This window comes from Mytilus californianus, unplaced genomic scaffold, assembly GCF_021869535.1.
Source record: "Mytilus californianus isolate M0D057914Y unplaced genomic scaffold, xbMytCali1.0.p SCAF_4, whole genome shotgun sequence".
Lineage (NCBI taxonomy): Eukaryota > Metazoa > Mollusca > Bivalvia > Mytilida > Mytilidae > Mytilus > Mytilus californianus.
Genome location: NW_026262690.1, coordinates 35946396 through 35963762, shown reverse-complemented (window position 1 = coordinate 35963762; position 17367 = coordinate 35946396). Strand labels below are relative to the sequence as shown.

The window sequence follows — 17367 nt, the reverse complement described above, 5'->3', positions numbered from 1 at the left end:
TGTTTGGTTGGGGCAAACTTAAGTTACAGAATGGAAACTAAAAATTTTGCAATCTTTCAATTTATAAAGGGGCACAACTCAATAATGATTAAACTGACACTACCCAAATTCAACTTGATTTGTGTTTTATCAGTGGAAGTCAAAATTAAACATTGCATTGTATAAAGCATTGATTGTATCTGATTCAACTATAATCATGGACAAAGGAAGATAACTCCAATTAAAAAATTACATGATATTTAGAAGAGAATAAAAATTTTGAAATTTTTCCATTTCTTAAGGGGCATAACTCTAGAATGGTTAAGGGTGACGCCACCAAATTCAAACTTGATCTGTGTTTTGTGGTAATAAGCATTGTGTATAAGTTTCATAACATTTGGTTGAGGCAAACTAAAATTAGAGAATGGAAATGAAAAATTCAGCAATTTTTCCATTTGTAAAGGGGCATAAGTCTAGACCGGTAAAAGTGACGCCACCAAAATTCATACTTGATCTGTGTTTTGTGGTAATAAGCATTGTGTATAAGTTTCATAACAGTTGGTTGAGGCAAACTAAAGTTAGAGAACAGAAACGAAAAATTCAGCAATTTTTCCATTTGTAAAGGAGCATAACTCTAGAACGGTAAAAGTGACGCCACCAAAATTCAAACTGGATCTGTGTTTTGTGGTAATGAGCATTGTGTATAAGTTTCATAACATTTGGTTGAGGCAAACTAAAGTTAGAGAACGGAAATGATAAATTCAGCAATTTTCCATTTGTAAAGGGCATAACTATAGAACGGTAAAAGTGACGCCACCAAAATTCAAACTTGATGTGTGTTTTGTGGTAATAAGCATTGTGTATAATTTTCATAACATTTGGTTGAGGCAAACTAAAGTTAGAGAACGGAAACCAATTTTGGGACGTACATACGTACAGACGGACAAGGATAAAACTTGATGCCCCCTCCGATACGGCTGGGGCTTAAATTAAAATATTGTTTGTTTGCAGTTTACCGACCGACCTTCGAAAATCCGCCCGACTGTGAACATTTTATTGCTTTTAATTTGAAGAAATTATTTTTAATACTTCTATCGACTCGATCCGGAATTTCGGGCCGTGTCCAGAATTGATTCCAAGTCTAGGTTAATTACATGTTTGAAGTTAGGTTTTTCTTCCCTTCCTGTCAAGCGTTCATCGGACCCTTTAATGGTAAAGCACATGGAGATTGTTTACAGGTATCCACGAAGTCATGGAGGAGTACTTTATTCTGTCGTCTTCTGTCAATTTTAAGACAAATAATACACAGAAAAGTTTCAAAGTAAACTGTTTATACTGATTCAGGCAGAATTGCACACGGAATGATGTCTTCGATGATATCATTGACGATGATGCAGCGGATATTCATAAAACCAACACGATAACCGTTTCTGTCTCAAACAAATCGGATACAGAATCTTTTGAGACTGACTTTATGGAACCAATATCAGTGGTTCAACAATTCGACAGCAGCCTGAAGTATGCCATATTTTCTTTAAATCGTCGTGAAGACGACAAAGATGAAACCACTCCTTCAGTATCTAGCAACTATCAATCGCTTCATGCACAAATTGATATAGGTTGAGTACCCCTCTGTCAGAAATAAGAACATACCTCCACCTAATTTTAGTTAACTGATGAAGAAACATTCAAAACTATAAGATGTTATCTAATAGACTAGCTGCAATGAAATCCCAGTTTTCTAAAATGGTACCTAAAACTCAAAAGATTTTAAACTATGCATTTTAAATATTGCAAATATACATGCAATATTAATTCTCAAAAATTCGCTATATTTTTCCTCATTTTGTATTTTGTTCGAGACTGTATATTGACCTCTAGATGTCTTTCAATTACATCCAGTTTGGCGTGGGTTGATGTTTGATTGTTGTACATGTTATATATCGACGTGGGATTTGTTTATATAAATTAGGCGTGAAATAATTTTGGTTAACTGAAATCCTTTAACTTACTTCCAAATTAATGTTAATACTGAGGGAAAAAATTGCTAAATAACCACTTTAAAACACATGCAAACTTTTTGAGAGGAAGGCATAATGCATGTAACATTTATTAGATCTTTTTTTAAACCATTCTAAACTACTGACAAGTGATAAAGTTTGTTAACTGTTACTTACCTTCAAAAAGGGGGTTGCATTCACTTTACTACATATACATATAAATATAATCAACAATACTGAGTGCAACACCTAGGATAAATAGAGGATTGTTTTGTAAGAATAGTTGCTGAAATAAGCAGGCAATATTCAAAGTAGAATAAAAAATATTACAGGACTGTGTATTAAAGTAATAAGCATTGTGCAGGGCTCACGTTACCATGCTACTGGGGCGACAAAGTCGCTTTCCCGGTCGCAACTTCGCTTTGACTGACCTTCAAAAGCGAAATCTAGTCGCCCTGTTGTTTACGATACTCGCTTTCAGTCGCTTTCGTCATCGGCAATATTCAACATTTACCAAGTCAATGAAACAGCAATTTTTCATTTGAAAGTAAAGAAATTCAAAGACGTAAACAATTTATTTTCTTTAGGAGGGTTAAGGTTCATGTGGACCCTATAGCTAAAATGGCTGTGTTTTCACTTCAAAATCTACTCTGTGTACAGACAAACCTGTGTATCTGGTAAAGTTTTAAAGCATAGCATGCCCTAGATAAATAAAATTCAAATGCATTGTATGTTTTAGAAAATTTAAAACTTAACTGAATTTTGCAGTGCACTTTTTTTCGTCCCTGCAGAAGATGATAAAATTAACAAACAGTTGAGTTTCACTTGATATGGTCCACTCAGGTACACAGTTTAAATCACCAATTATTGTCACGTATCTATTGTCCACCTATTGTCCATTTCAATCAATACAGTTCACTTCAATTATTACCTGTGGGGAAGTTCTCAAACCTCTTTCCCAACTTAGTTTATTTTGGCACCTTCTGGAGGAATGAAAAAAAGTGCACGGCAAAATCCTGTTATTTTTCTAATTTTCTCAAACATAGATTATATATTTGAATTTTATTTATCTAGGGCATGCTATGCCTAAAAACTTTTCCAGATACACAGGTTTGTCTGTAAACAGAGTAAATTTTGAGGTGAAAATGCAGCCATTTAAACCAAAGGGTCCACATGAACCTTAAAGCATTGATTTTAAAGTTGGTTGCATGTTATTTTCATAAAGACAATTTTTTAATCACTTCTGATACTTGTTACTCAATTGTAGATCATATCATTCTAACTTTCGGCAAAATAAGCTTGTTACTTCATTAGAACGTGATGAAATTAAAGATTTCTTGCTGTTGTGCAATACACTGTGCTGTTGCGCAATACTTAGTAAATCTGTCGTCAGACTATAAACAAATAAAGTTCAATTAATTCCCAGTCATATTAGAAATTTATGAAACTGTAAAGGGAGCTTGCATCAATAGATATAAACAATTCACTTAAGTTTCATGAGAATTGCTGACAGCATTTTTGAGCTATTGTCCGAAAACTGGAAAATCACCCCTTTTTTAATGAATAAAACCCCATAACTCAGAAATGTAAAATGTAAAATTTATAAAATTTTAAACGGAGCTTACATCAATATAGATATAAACAATTCACCAAAGTTTCATACGAACTGCTGAAAGCATTTTTGATTTTTGTCCGAAACTGGAAAATCCCCCCTTTTTTCATGAATAAAACCCTGCAACTCAGAAATGTAAAATCTTAAATATATAAAAATCGAAAGGGAACTCATGTCAATAGATATAAACAATTCACCACAATTTCTTGCAAGTTAGTGAAAGCTTTTATTGTCTGAAAACTGGAAAATCCCCCTTTTTTTAATGAATAAAACCCCATAACTCAGAAACGTAAAATCTAAAATTTATAAAAAACGAAAGGGAGTACATGTCAATAGATATAAACAATTCACCAAAGTTTTATGCAAATTGGTTAAAGCGGTTTTGAGTTAATGTCCGACATGTTGACGACAGACAACGGTATACCATAGTACGTACCGTAAACGGGCATATAAAAATGACAGGGTGTCATACCACATCAAAACCTTCTGAAAGAAACACTTAAGTTGGCAAACAAATTTTTTTTTTTCATTGACAACCCTGTATAACCTTGCAGCAGTATCGAGTCTACATGCATTACCTTGTATATTTCATGTACATTGAACTTAAAAATATGTGGTCATTGTCAAAGTTAGTTATGTCAGTTATAATTTACACATTTACTGAAACATGCCAGAGAAGTGCATGTACAAACTTTTGAATTTAATCTGCAAACTGGGAAAGCCATCCTTTTTTACGAATAAAATCCCACAATTTATTAAATTGAAAGTGAGCTTGCATCAATAGATATATATAAACAATTAACCAAAGTTTCATGACAAATAACAACTGCTTAAAGCATTTTCGAGTTAATGTCCGAAAACATGGAAATCCCCCTTTTTGAATGAATAAAACCCCTTACATTGTAACTGGATAATGTAAATTTTAAAATTCCAAGACAATCTAAAGGGAGCTCACATCAATACATAAATACAATCCCATATAACTCTGAAACGGGAAACCTAAAATTTATAAAATAATCAATTCACAACAGTTTCATGCAAATTGGTGAGAGCGTTGAAGAGTTGGTGAACAAAGCATTTTTAGAGTTAATGGGCGTTAACATGAAAATCCCCCTTTTTTAATGAATAAAACCTCACATTTTGAAAATGTATATTATAAAATTCCTAAAAATCTAAAAGGGAGCTCACGTCAGTAGATATAATCAATTCACCAGAGTTTCATGCAAATTGGTGAAAATATTACTGAGTTAGTGAACAACATGCTAGAAACAGACAGATCAGGGCAGACAGACGGACAAAGGCATACCATAATATTTCTCATGAATAGGCGTATGAAAACTGCAGGGTACCATTCCAGGCCAACACCCTCTGAAGGAAACACTATAAGGGAGCTTCCTTTCCATTTTTATGGGGGAAAAAGGGGGGGGGGAGGGCTAGGATGAAAATTTTTTTTCCTGCATTTTTTTTTAGTTCTAGATGTAATCTGTCCTGCCTTTTCATTTTTCACTCTTTTTTGTCCTGCCTTTTTTTCTATTAGTTTATCCCGACTTGTTTACATAAATTGTCATCCTGCCTTTTTTTCAAATTTCATCCTAGACCCCCCCCCCCCCTAAAAATCAAATGGCAGCTCCCTAAGTTAGCAAACAAATTATTTAATTTTTACATTGACAAACCTGTATAACCTTGAGGCAGTATTATTAAGTTCATGTATTATCCCGCATATTATTACATGTACATTGAACTAAAACAAATTGTGGTCATTGTCAAAATAATAGTTTACAGTTTACTTTTCCAATGCTTTCAATTTAAGATTAGGGCATTTTTGTCATTGGAATTGAGTTTAGTAGTTGGAGATTACTTTAACCTCCAACGATTGTTTTGCGACACCAGCTAGGGCAGTGGGACTTCAGCTGGTCCCATATCAGATAGATGATATTTGCCTCTCCGAAGTGGAGGCGACTGGATTCATATAAATCAAGCCTCAATTTATTCATTTTTCTCTTCATTTAAGTAAGTTTGATCAACCTGCCACCCGTTATCTTCTCATATATGGACAGTTTTCACATTGACCCATCAATACTGGCATTTTAGAGGGTATGAATGCCCTTTACCGTCAGGCGTCAAACAGTCATTTTCGGTTACCGTTAGCATCAAATTGGTTAACATTTTACCGTGATTCGTCAACATATCCTTATCGTGATTCGTCAGAGGTCTCAAATAATTATCGTTACCGTTATTTTTGGGGAAAAAATAATGTGATTTCGTCAAAATCTATTTTTTTATCGTCTTGAAGAAAGTATTTTATCGTCATGCACCAAAAATTACCGTTAACGTCATTTGGCAGGATTTTTTACCGTTATTCGTCATGAAGGTACCCCCATTACCACCCTCATTTTAACTTTCACTTTATAAGAATGTCACATGACCAACATTATGGGAACTGATTTATGCAAATGACCCATATTCCATAGGAAAACATAATCTATATAAATCGAGCCTCAATTAGTTCATTTTTCTCTTCATTAAAGTAAGTTTAATCGACCTGCCACCCGCTATTTTCTCATATTTGGACAGTTTTCACATCGACACATCAATACTGGCATTTTTACTTTAACTTTAAAAGATTGTGACATGACCAACAGAAAAAGTAATTTACAATGCATTGCATGTATGAGAGCTGATTTATGAAAATGACCCTTATTCAATAGGAAAACATAATCTAACACCTCGTTCATTTATGATGCAAATAAGCTGAATGGCCGAGTGTGTTCAATTTGAAAATAAAGAGTTAAAATGCCGGAATCGCAAAAACAGATGTTGGACCCCGTGAGTAATCTCGGACTATGAGTATGAGTTTTGGGCAATTTGTAAGGGGGGGGAGGGTTCAAGGGAAGCAAATGCTCTTTAAATTATGCATGTTTCAAAAATTGGGGAAAAATTACACAGAGAGTTGAGTCATTTTTTTTCAGACTTAATTCAAATAATGACTAATGCAGAATTACCTTCTAATTCTATAAAAAAAATTCACAACTACTGAACAGGAACAATCATGGTACTTTTTTACCTATGAAACTACACTATGACATCTGTCGATGATCTGATCTGCAAAACCTACAAACAGACACAGAAATACCATCAAATAGTGAAATAAAAGATTGATTGCACCTTGTATGGTTAGTTCCGACACGTGTTACATGGGGAGCCCGTTTGTTTACAAATAATAATGTCACGTGATCACGCACTGACCGTCACAAATTTTTATCACACAATATTACTGTACTTACACAATTCACAAATGCATAACCCATTTATCTTGCGGACATGCAATAGGAATGTGCACGGTTATCAAAAACTACAAAAATATTGCATGTACAGTTTATGAAGAAGTTATTTCATCAAATAGATGATAACACTCATGACAAATCGACTGGGTGTCATCGCCATCGGGGATAATTGATAAATGGGATTAAATTGACCGCCAAGAAGGTGTAGAGAACCACCTCTGGAGAACCTTAACATTAATAAGTAATACTCACCAAAATTTCTCTATAATTAACGCTATTTTCTGTTGGAAAATTTCAGAAAGATGCTGATAAACTTATTTGGTGACACAGATTATTTTCTTGTTTTGGCGCGAAATATATTCTTACTCTTAATGCTTGACGTAACAAAATTTGTATAGAATTATATTTAACTAAAGCTCAGCGTAAATATGCAGAAGCATGACAATACATTAATAATAAAATGTGTAAATATTTCTGTAAAAGAACATAATTTTACTTTACCAGTATACTTCACTTAGAATTACATTTGAGCGCAAGAAAATCTCTATGTGAATCGGCTCGTGGTCGAAGTTCAACATTTCAACGGAAATTTTTGCGTGTACTTGCGTTGCTTTAGATCGAGGCCACAGCTTTTCAACCAATCGGGGAATGTTTACTTGGGGCATACATCTATTTTTACTGCAGGTTTCGACATGTTTAAATCGGGATTATAGAAAAATGGAATGTTGTTGGTAGATACAGAACAGAAAATGATGAACACTTTTAGCAAAAGATAAATTGGATCGGGGGTCTGTGAATTCACATTATTTGTACAACTCCCCTTACTCTTGGGAAGCGTGTGCTTTACATCGAGGCTTGCGTTGCTTTACATCGAGGCTTTCGTTGCTTTACATCGACGCCATAGTAGTTCAACCAATCGGGGAATGTTTATTTGGGGCATACATCTATTTTTACTGCAGGTTTTGGCATATTTTAATCGAAATTAGAGAAAAATGGAATGATGTTAGGAGATATAAAACAGAAAATGATAAATATTTTTAGCAAAAGATGAATTGGATCGGGGTTCTGTGTATTCACATTATTTGTACAACTCTCCTTACTGATGGCAAAAAATGGAATTTCCGTGACCTGAATGGTTCGCGAAAATTAATTTTTTTATATATATATAGTAATTAGACTTTTCTTTCTTCTAACAGATACTTGTACAGGTTGAAAAGAACGCTATTTCGTTAAATTGGTATGTTTTTTTTTTATATTTCAGTAATATTTGCAACCATTTCTGAAGACTACGGTGAATGGGGAAATTGGGGAGATTGGTCACAGTGCTCTGTCACGTGTGGATACGGATCGATACATCGGAATAAAAACTGGATTTATAAAAATGGACAAGTATCAAACTACACATACAGTATGATTGTAGAATGCTGGACAAAAATATCATGTCCTGGTATGTAAGCATGTTAAATAGTGATACATTAAATGCTTGCGTGACAAGCGAACAGCAACATAGGGATATTCGATATTGGTCGTTAGAGGTAAATCCAGAAAAGCTCTTCGGACACAAGATTTTTATAAAGTGTTATTGCCATTGACTAGCACTGGGTCGATACCGCTGCGGGTGGGCTATTAGTCCCCGGAGTATAAATAGTGTATTCATGCTTCGGCACTGACATGATTTATGAAAGCTATTTTAAATTCCCGGTTATTAAATTAGGAAACGAAGTTGACCTAAGAATATTTGGATATTCCGTTAGGTTCCTTTTGGTCATAAAGCTTCTAACGTTTCTATGTATTAATGTATCCCAGGCTTTGAAATATGAAGGTTCAAGCGTTCCTGGTGAAGGTAAATCAAGAAAAGCGCTTCGGACGAACGAAATTTAGGAAGTGTTATTATCATTTTCAATCATTTAGAAAAGCACTTTTATTGCCGTCTTCATATCAAGCAACAACTAACATTCAACACAAAACATAATGATCTTACCTCAGTACTGCAAGTTCAAGTCGGGTAATATCCACAATTTACAGATTATAACAGGTAAATAAATCTAACAAATACTGTCATAATTTGCGCGAAAATATCTGTGATACACATAACAGTATACGCATTATGTTGTTTTAAGATTCCTTGAATAATGTCCATTTCCATATTTGGGTTTTTCATCATGCATGTGCCATTCACTGAGAAATGGCGTCTTCATATTGACAAATGCATTTTTTAGTTTACCTATGACCTGGTTTAATAGTTGAAGTCTTTAAAAATGACCAGGAAAATATTAGAGGACCCTGATCATTATAATTTACGGTAGCGTGTTTTTTCAATCAAATATTTGAACCAATTTTAACACAATTCAAAAGAAATCAATCTGAAATTAGAAAAACAATTTTATACGATTTTAGTTGATGGCGGTTGGACAATGTGGACCGCATGGAGTGACTGCACTAGAATGTGTGGAGGCGGAACTAGTACACGTACTCGATTATGTTTGGCACCTGCGCCGTCCTCAAACGGTAGACAATGTGAGGGATTTCCGCGTGAGGAAAAACAGTGCAATGTCATTGTTTGTCCAGGTACGTTTTAGTAGTACTTGTACCATATATTTTTTCGTATGAAACATATAAAACATTTTATACGAGCAACATGTCGGATGCCATATGTGGAGCTCAGATTTTCTTATCCTTCCGGAGCTGGGATCACCCCCGGATATGGGTTGGGTTCGTGGTGCTCATTCTATAGTTTTATATGTTTTTTTTTGTATACTGTTGTTGGTCTTTTTGTCGTTTTCCGTGTTTTACCATGGCGTTGTCGGTTCGTTTACGACTTATGATTTTAAATATCTCTTTGGTATCTCTCGCCTCTCTTTAAAACAGATATTTAATTGATTGATCAAAGGCAAGGAGTAAAACAAATGCCCAGCATGCCCATAATTTGAAGATCATTTCATTTTCATTCTAAATATGAAAGACACACACAGCTCTGTCTTATTATCATTTAAACCTGTACATTTCCCGATATATATATCGCGTGTTACCAATATAATACTAATAATAGTTTAACACCTAAATCTGAAATTTACTTGGAAGTTCATTGTTCATTTCGATCTATTTATAGTTTTAGTATAGCAGTAATACTCACTCTCATAAATGCAAAAATCGAAAATTAAAAGTTTTAAAACGATTTTAATTTCAGTACTTCCAGATAACTTTGATATGTCAGTATGCAACGATACAACCTTTATCTGTAAAAGCCAGAGACACTGTATACCGGAAGTGTTTCATTGTGATAACACACTACAATGCCACGATGGAAGTGACGAATTGCCCGACGAATGTCGAAAGTTTAACAGCTTAAATAGTAGTGGTAAGATTCAATTGAAAATTTGGAAGCTAGAGGGACATGCGTTCAATTTTTATTACGAAGAGAGCTAAAATTTCCTTGTATAGTATTGCTCTTGGTTCAAAATGGGAAAGCTGGTGAAATAATGTGCTATTTAAATATTTAAGAGTCTACATACTATAGTAAAAAAACAATTGCGCGTATGAAATGAAACTGTCACAGACTTCAGCTTGAATCCAATCTTAGTTGACTGGTATTGTCGGTAATTCTACAGAAGGTCGGTGGTTTTCTCCGGCTAGTCCGGCTTCCACCACCACTGAATAAAAACTAAGAGAAGCGTATCGACCTCATACAAAGAATATAATTGTTATATTATCAATCAACAACTATTGCAAGAACAATTTAAAATTGGGGATTTCTAGAATGTAGTTTTAGTAACACGCTGTATGCCATGTGTAATATGCTGTTTTTGACCTACGAAAAGCTAAACACAAACTCAGTAAATACAGATGTACATGTGATCAAGTTTTTTAACGAATCACAAGTCCTTAAACTATTCGATTAATAATATAAATGAATATTCATAATAAAGTTGTTGAAATAAAAAGGAATTTAACTTTACGGATAAGTCGAAACAAAGGATAAGATATCAATATACAAACTTGTCCCGAACATTACACTACAGACGTTCCGGGATTAATTGCAAATTAAAAAGTGCACTTATGACTACATGAAATCACTGGTGTGATCTTTTATAGATATCCGTGTTGAAGACCGTACTGTGACCTATAATGGTTTACTTTTGTAAATTTTGACTTGGATGGAGAGTTTTCTCATTGGCACTCATACCACATCCTCTTATATCTATATATCATCCAGTTTAAATGCCTTCTGTGGTTCCTATATATTATATATTCTTATCTTTTCAGGAAACCAACAAAATATAGCAATGAACATTTTAATGATTGTGATAGCAACTCTATCTGTTATTGTAACAACAAATCATCCGGTATGACGCAAAGGTCGTGAACTATAGGAAACAAGTTGATATGCAAACTGTGATAGAATTTACCTTTTTCTGTGTTCACGGGTGATATATATGCAGTCATCACATTAATGCATTTTAAACATGGCACATTCAAGCAATAATGGATGCAATGAGATAAAATATTCCACTAAGCTCGGTATGTGCTAACAGATTAAACGACTATGGGAAACTTCTAAATGGTCTTACCATGCAGTAGTTTCTAGTCTGACTCAAACTGAATCAGAAACAGTATCATTTGTAATATAAGTCACGTTTATAAAATACACATTTGACTAATTTGCAAAGCACATGATGTACATAGCAGTGTCGTTTTAATGCGCTTCCGAATGTCTTGTCATTTTTAAACGCTCCTCATATAACAAATTGAATCCTGTTGCATCATACTATCCTTTGCAAGATCATTGAGAAATGAAGTATATCGCAAAATCGATTGTCGTTCAATAGCCAAACTTTTGTTTTAGCAGTGTTAAAACTGTGTCATATAGCGAATAAATCAAACTTTATTTTCGGCATGATTCCAAGATACGATAAGATTAACACAGAATTATTTGTGTTTTTAAAAAAGCTTTGTGGGTTCTTTCAAGAGTCCGTTTTTTATCTTGCCAAAACATTTCATGAGAAATTGGAATCTATTTAAAACAAAAGAATTTCTATCTTTCGCTGATGAAAGAGTGTATGTTTTCAGGCTTGTTCAAATATGTTCTTTCCTCAAAAACGATATGTTCTGCCCCTCTGGTGTTAGGTACACGGAAAAGTGTTTTGAAGAAAAACAAATATTGGTCTGCTCTTCATCATGACATCAACGTGCCGAATTTGAGAAACTAATCTTACGGACTGTTATTTAGTGTTTTCGCTACAATAATCTGGGCGTGTTTGTCTACTTTAATAAGAAGAAATTGTTTCATTGCAGTTCTCATGAAAGTGTTAATGTACTGAAGTTGATTGAGAATGCTATAAAATCACACAATATTTTTTACTCTATACTTTGTATACTATATATAAATATATATATATATATATATATATATATATATATATAAATAAATAAGAAATAGTAGATGTACATTTTTGTAAAAGAAAATATGCACAAGTTTTGTTTGAACAAATCCACTTCTTCCATTTATCTAATTTTTAACTGTTTAAATTTCGTATTAATTCAAGGGATATGTTTAGTTTGAAATTTTAGATATCAATCAAGATATTTTTTTTAATACATTCCCTTCTTCCATTAATTAAATTCTGAACTATTTAAATTTCGATTTATTCAAGGGATAACATCGATGTTTTATTTGAAATGTTAAATATTAAACAAGATTTTGTTTCTGGTTCAAAGATATTAGGATTTGAATACAAGTTAAAGACGATTATTTTTGTGATCAAAATTTAACATCAATATTTCCGAATCTTCTTTAAATTGCATTCTGAATATTGTTGATATTTAATTATGAAATTAGTGCCAAGTGGTAGACCATGTAAAATAAAAACACGAACCTTTAAAGCAAACTGGCGTCACAATGCAAATTGTTAATCGAGTCATTTGCCTATCGTTCTTATTATGGGAAAAAGAACATAAATTGATTCCCCGTTTTTCCCTAAGAAATATGAACTAAAATATGAGTGTTGCATGCAAAAGCTAAAAAGGATTTCTTTGTGTAATACTGTTAGATTTATTATTACAAAATTAATATTCATCGACAAATGCAATATCCTGAAATTTCAGGTTGTATTTATCATTTCAAAAGAACTTTGTTACACAATGTTATTAGAGGTGCCAATATAAAATGAAGTTATTAAACGTATTCTGTGCTATTTTCATTCATACAAAACATTCATACCTCTATTTAGCTTATAATATAAAAGTGAAAAATTTTCCACATTAGATACCGTTTCTAGTATTTAGTTGCATGTACAAAAAATCCACGGTCGGCTTTTTTATGTATAAGTTGCACACTATGGGTACTAAAACATACTAGGCTGAGTACATGCAAACATACAACGACAAACTATCAATTTGTCGACAAAACCCTGTTATTTTTTTTTTGTATTTCCTTTACAAATGATGGCTTGAAAGATACAAACAATTCGCATAGGGCATTGCCTAATACCCGGATCGATTTCGACCTCTCTAATTGGACCGTACGCATATTAACCGTAGCAACCATGTACAGTTTTCGCTCTTTATTTTTCGAAACGCGCGAAAATATAACTATACTAAAGTCTGTTACAAAATACCTGTCTAGAAAAAAAACATAACAATTACTATTAACGAATTAAGAGCATTTAAGTTACTTTTTCCATCTTTCTATTTCTATAAACTATGAGGCAAAAATTCTCTCTTTTTCCATTCTTTCTTTTCGTTTTGAAACACCATTGTCATTCGATAATGTGAGTATTTTTATGAAATGTTTAAACATTTGAAATATATTCGTGGTTTACTTAACAATTTTCAGAACAAATATATCGTTTCTCTTTTTCATTTTAAAAGAAAATATGAAAATCGAATTGCTTTAATTACTACATCTGCTTGCAAGACCTACATTGTATTGTCAAGTGTATTAATAAGATTATTTCATTAACCTTTTAATTGAGTTATTTCGAGAAAAAACATACTAACCTAAAGTTATCAGTTTTGCCCCTTTGTCTATTCTTTCTTTTTTTAACTTTGGAAACACAATTATGTAAATCATTTTTGTGTGAAGGTTGCATGTATCTTATAGCATGTAAGGAAAATATAAATTATTTTAAAATGTCTTAATTAATTTGTTTCATTATATTCAATTTTTGTTACATTCAGATGTACAACGGGGGAACACTCATCAGTTATGCTTCTATTGTATAAATTCTTGAATTATTAAGATGTTCCATTGTGTAATGCACACAACATTCCTGAACTGTGTTATTTTTTTTTGTGTTGTTACTTGTTCATCATCAATCTGTGATCGTATAATAAAATCAAATCAAATGTTTTGATATCTTGAATAAGCAGCTTTATAAAAACCATTTAGCCAGCTGGCGTTTTGACGAATACGGCAATTCACCACAGGTAAATCGTTACATTTAAGCATACATTTTAAGATAAGTATGTACGAAAAAAAAAATGGTAAATTTTAAATATGTTTGGCTTCCAAACAACTCTAGGGTGCTTATTTCAAATACTTTTTTTTTAAAATTATCCAGGAGTGAAAACCCTGAAATAACAACATAGTAATCATTTTAGATTCGTTAACATGAAATCTGATCATACTTGTAGCATATGAAGTGCATTGTGTATCATAATTACATATGTATATAACTGCCTGATGGAATCTGTATATTGATTGAATAACACGCCATTTTCAGAATATATCTCCTACTAAACCGAGAATAATTAATTTCACCCGAAGTCCACAATATTATTTTAGTAATGCTTCTTTTCCGAGTTGCTAATCATTTAACATGTAAGAACGATATGTTTTCTACGTAGAACGAAACAACAGTGCATTATTTCTTATGATATAAAAACTCAACAAAGATATCAGGCATACTATGTGGTACGTTTCTTCTACATATTTAAAGACTCATCAGTGGTGCACGAATCCAAATTGTTTCGAAGACCAAATCAAATACGAAGTTATAAAGCTTTAAAACCGAATCGGAAAAATTGTGTCAAATACGACTAAGACAATATATGCCTAGGGTAGAAAACCCTTAGTATTTCGAATCATACAGCATTTTTAAACAGCAAATTTTCAGAAAATACATATATCAATGATATTGCATGACAAACACGTGTTTCGTCTACCTAAGACTCACCAATGGCGCTCGATTCAAAACAGTTTGGAAGACAAATCAAATGCTAAGTTGAAGAGTATTTCTGGAACAGGAAATTTCTATTAATGTATTGATTGAATGTTCCTTCTTGGTTAACGTATTGTGGGGTCCTGCAAATAGTGGGTCTGCCAAGTTACCGGGGTTATAAAGCGTGCGTTGGACATGACTATCGCCTTACATGATTCTTTGACCTGACGTGGCTGCGTATTTATACACATCCAGCTCAACCAAACGAAAACAAAATCTTGAAATTGGTTTACTGAGTAAAACATGCTGAAATTGAGCGTTACAGGTCAGGAAATCTTTATTGATTGATTTTCCGTTCGATGAGATAATAAACTGTTAATAAAGATTGTTTTTTTTAATGTATCAAACAATAATGATGTTTGTTGACAATGTGGAAATTCCTTTTTGTTTTAAAAGATTTTTTTTTACTAAGGCTTTATTTTAGTTTAGATAAATCATCACATAACAATATAATTATACATGAAATGAATAACTTTGGATTCAGAAACAAGCAAAGTGGCTTTCATTTCTATCTGAATAATATAATATTGTTTTAGTTAACGATTGTGTGGTCCGCCTTTACCCGGACTGTTAATAATGCTTTTTGAAAAGCACTAACGCCACCACCAAGACTTTTTGTAGACACAACGTTGAACTGCCATTAATCAAGCGATTAGGGTAAAGGAAGGATAGACATATAGACAGCTAGATCAATAGATTCGATTGATAAATAAGTGAATGAAGGAATGTAACAGTTGTTTATTGACTATCACTTAGTTGCTAAGGAGTCAGATTCTTCTTACTTTGTTGTAAGTTATATTATTACATATTACATATGAATAAAAGACATGTGTGTGTAGGGGAGACAGGGAACGAATGATACACTTTTCAGGTTTTTATCCAAACCAACAAATTCCAGCAGATCTAGCGAAGAAGGGAGAACGGTTTGAATACTCTTAGGCAACTGATTGAGACTTAATTGACTTAACGAGTGTGGTCTCATGCCGGACTATACCCCGTATGCAGGGCAAGTTGCGATATGCATACAGGAATAACAGTTTTCTGTTTACATCCTTAAATGTACATTTTTGCGTTCTAGATTGTTATTTTTGTCTTTGACCATATATTTTAAACTAAAAAAACGTATAATAGCTCAGCAACAAAATATTCAATCTATATTTTTTTTCCTCAAGCATTTTGACATGGGCAAAACTGCATTTTATCTTAAATGTTTGTGTACCATGTCAGAGATTTGACATTCATATTGTTGATAATACTTTTTTTCTAGTCTATTGTTTTTTTACTATTATCCTGAAATGTCTGTATTTTGATTTATTGCATTGCATGGGACTATTTTAAAGTAGTTTTTTGCTAAATCTGAAGCAGAAAAGTTTAATCAAGCATTAAAGTTTAGACAGGCTATTCAAGCTAAAAGTTTGAATTTGTTTTCTATCTTGTTTGTATTTTCCCGTTGTCATGCATTTTACCTGGAATGTGCATTCTTTGTCTTTTTTTCTTACTTTCTCGAATGACACGATATTGTTCTCGATTTTCTACTATCTCTTTAAGAGTTATGTAATTCATTTCCTTTCTCGACGTTGGTGAAGATTAAAAGGAAAGTATAATATTTCAATTTTTGTATCTCATATCCAACTTTGAAAATACTAACAACAACGGTAGCGGTTTTAAACACCATCGTCCCTCTAGTCATTATCGTATAAATGTTTTTGTTTCTAACTTGGTGCATTCTTCATTTGCCAATTCTGTGCAACAACTAGCACACAGAATCCAAGATGTCCTTGGGTTTACTGTTCTAATATGGTTTTATGCAGACCAAGCAAAAGCATTCATCTTCATCATCCCAATGTTAAAAATTTTCACCTCTGTTCCTGCGTGTTGCTTCTTTCTGTATTTGTTTTTAGCGTTTAACAGTTTTCCGCTGTTTCTGATCGTTCATTACTGATGTATTAGTAAGGACAACAGATTTTATCTTTCTATTCCTGTATTCCTGTATGTTTTAAGTCGAGGTGCTTTTAGGAATGGGTGTGCATCACTTCGGGCGAATGATGTTGCTGATCATGTTTAGTATTAGAAGGACATACTACCTCTTGAACTGAAACGCTGTAAATAAACTCGTCATAGATACAAGGATTAAAAGTATGTACGCCAGAATTTGCTGCTGTATCTCCTTCCATAACGAGATAGATGTTTCATCTTGTGCAAGCTGTGGACGTGGTGGATTATTGCTTTAGCTTAGATATGCTGTTGCTCTCAACTCTGATCACGTTGACGAA

The 17367-nt window shown here is 33.1% G+C and overlaps 1 protein-coding gene across 2 annotated transcripts in view; it reads left to right on the top strand.

Annotated features, from left to right (window-relative positions):
- LOC127698236 (thrombospondin-1-like) overlaps positions 1-14223 on the top strand; it is a 49456-nt gene extending 35233 nt beyond the window's left edge. For both annotated transcript variants that reach the window (XM_052201597.1, XM_052201598.1), the window contains exons 3-6: positions 8137-8322; positions 9273-9443; positions 10063-10233; positions 11139-14223. In XM_052201597.1, the coding sequence (XP_052057557.1) occupies positions 8137-8322; positions 9273-9443; positions 10063-10233; positions 11139-11224 (614 nt within the window). In that variant the 3' untranslated portion in view covers positions 11225-14223. The remainder of the gene's footprint in view (positions 1-8136; positions 8323-9272; positions 9444-10062; positions 10234-11138) is intronic.
- Positions 14224-17367: the final 3144 nt, after the last annotated feature.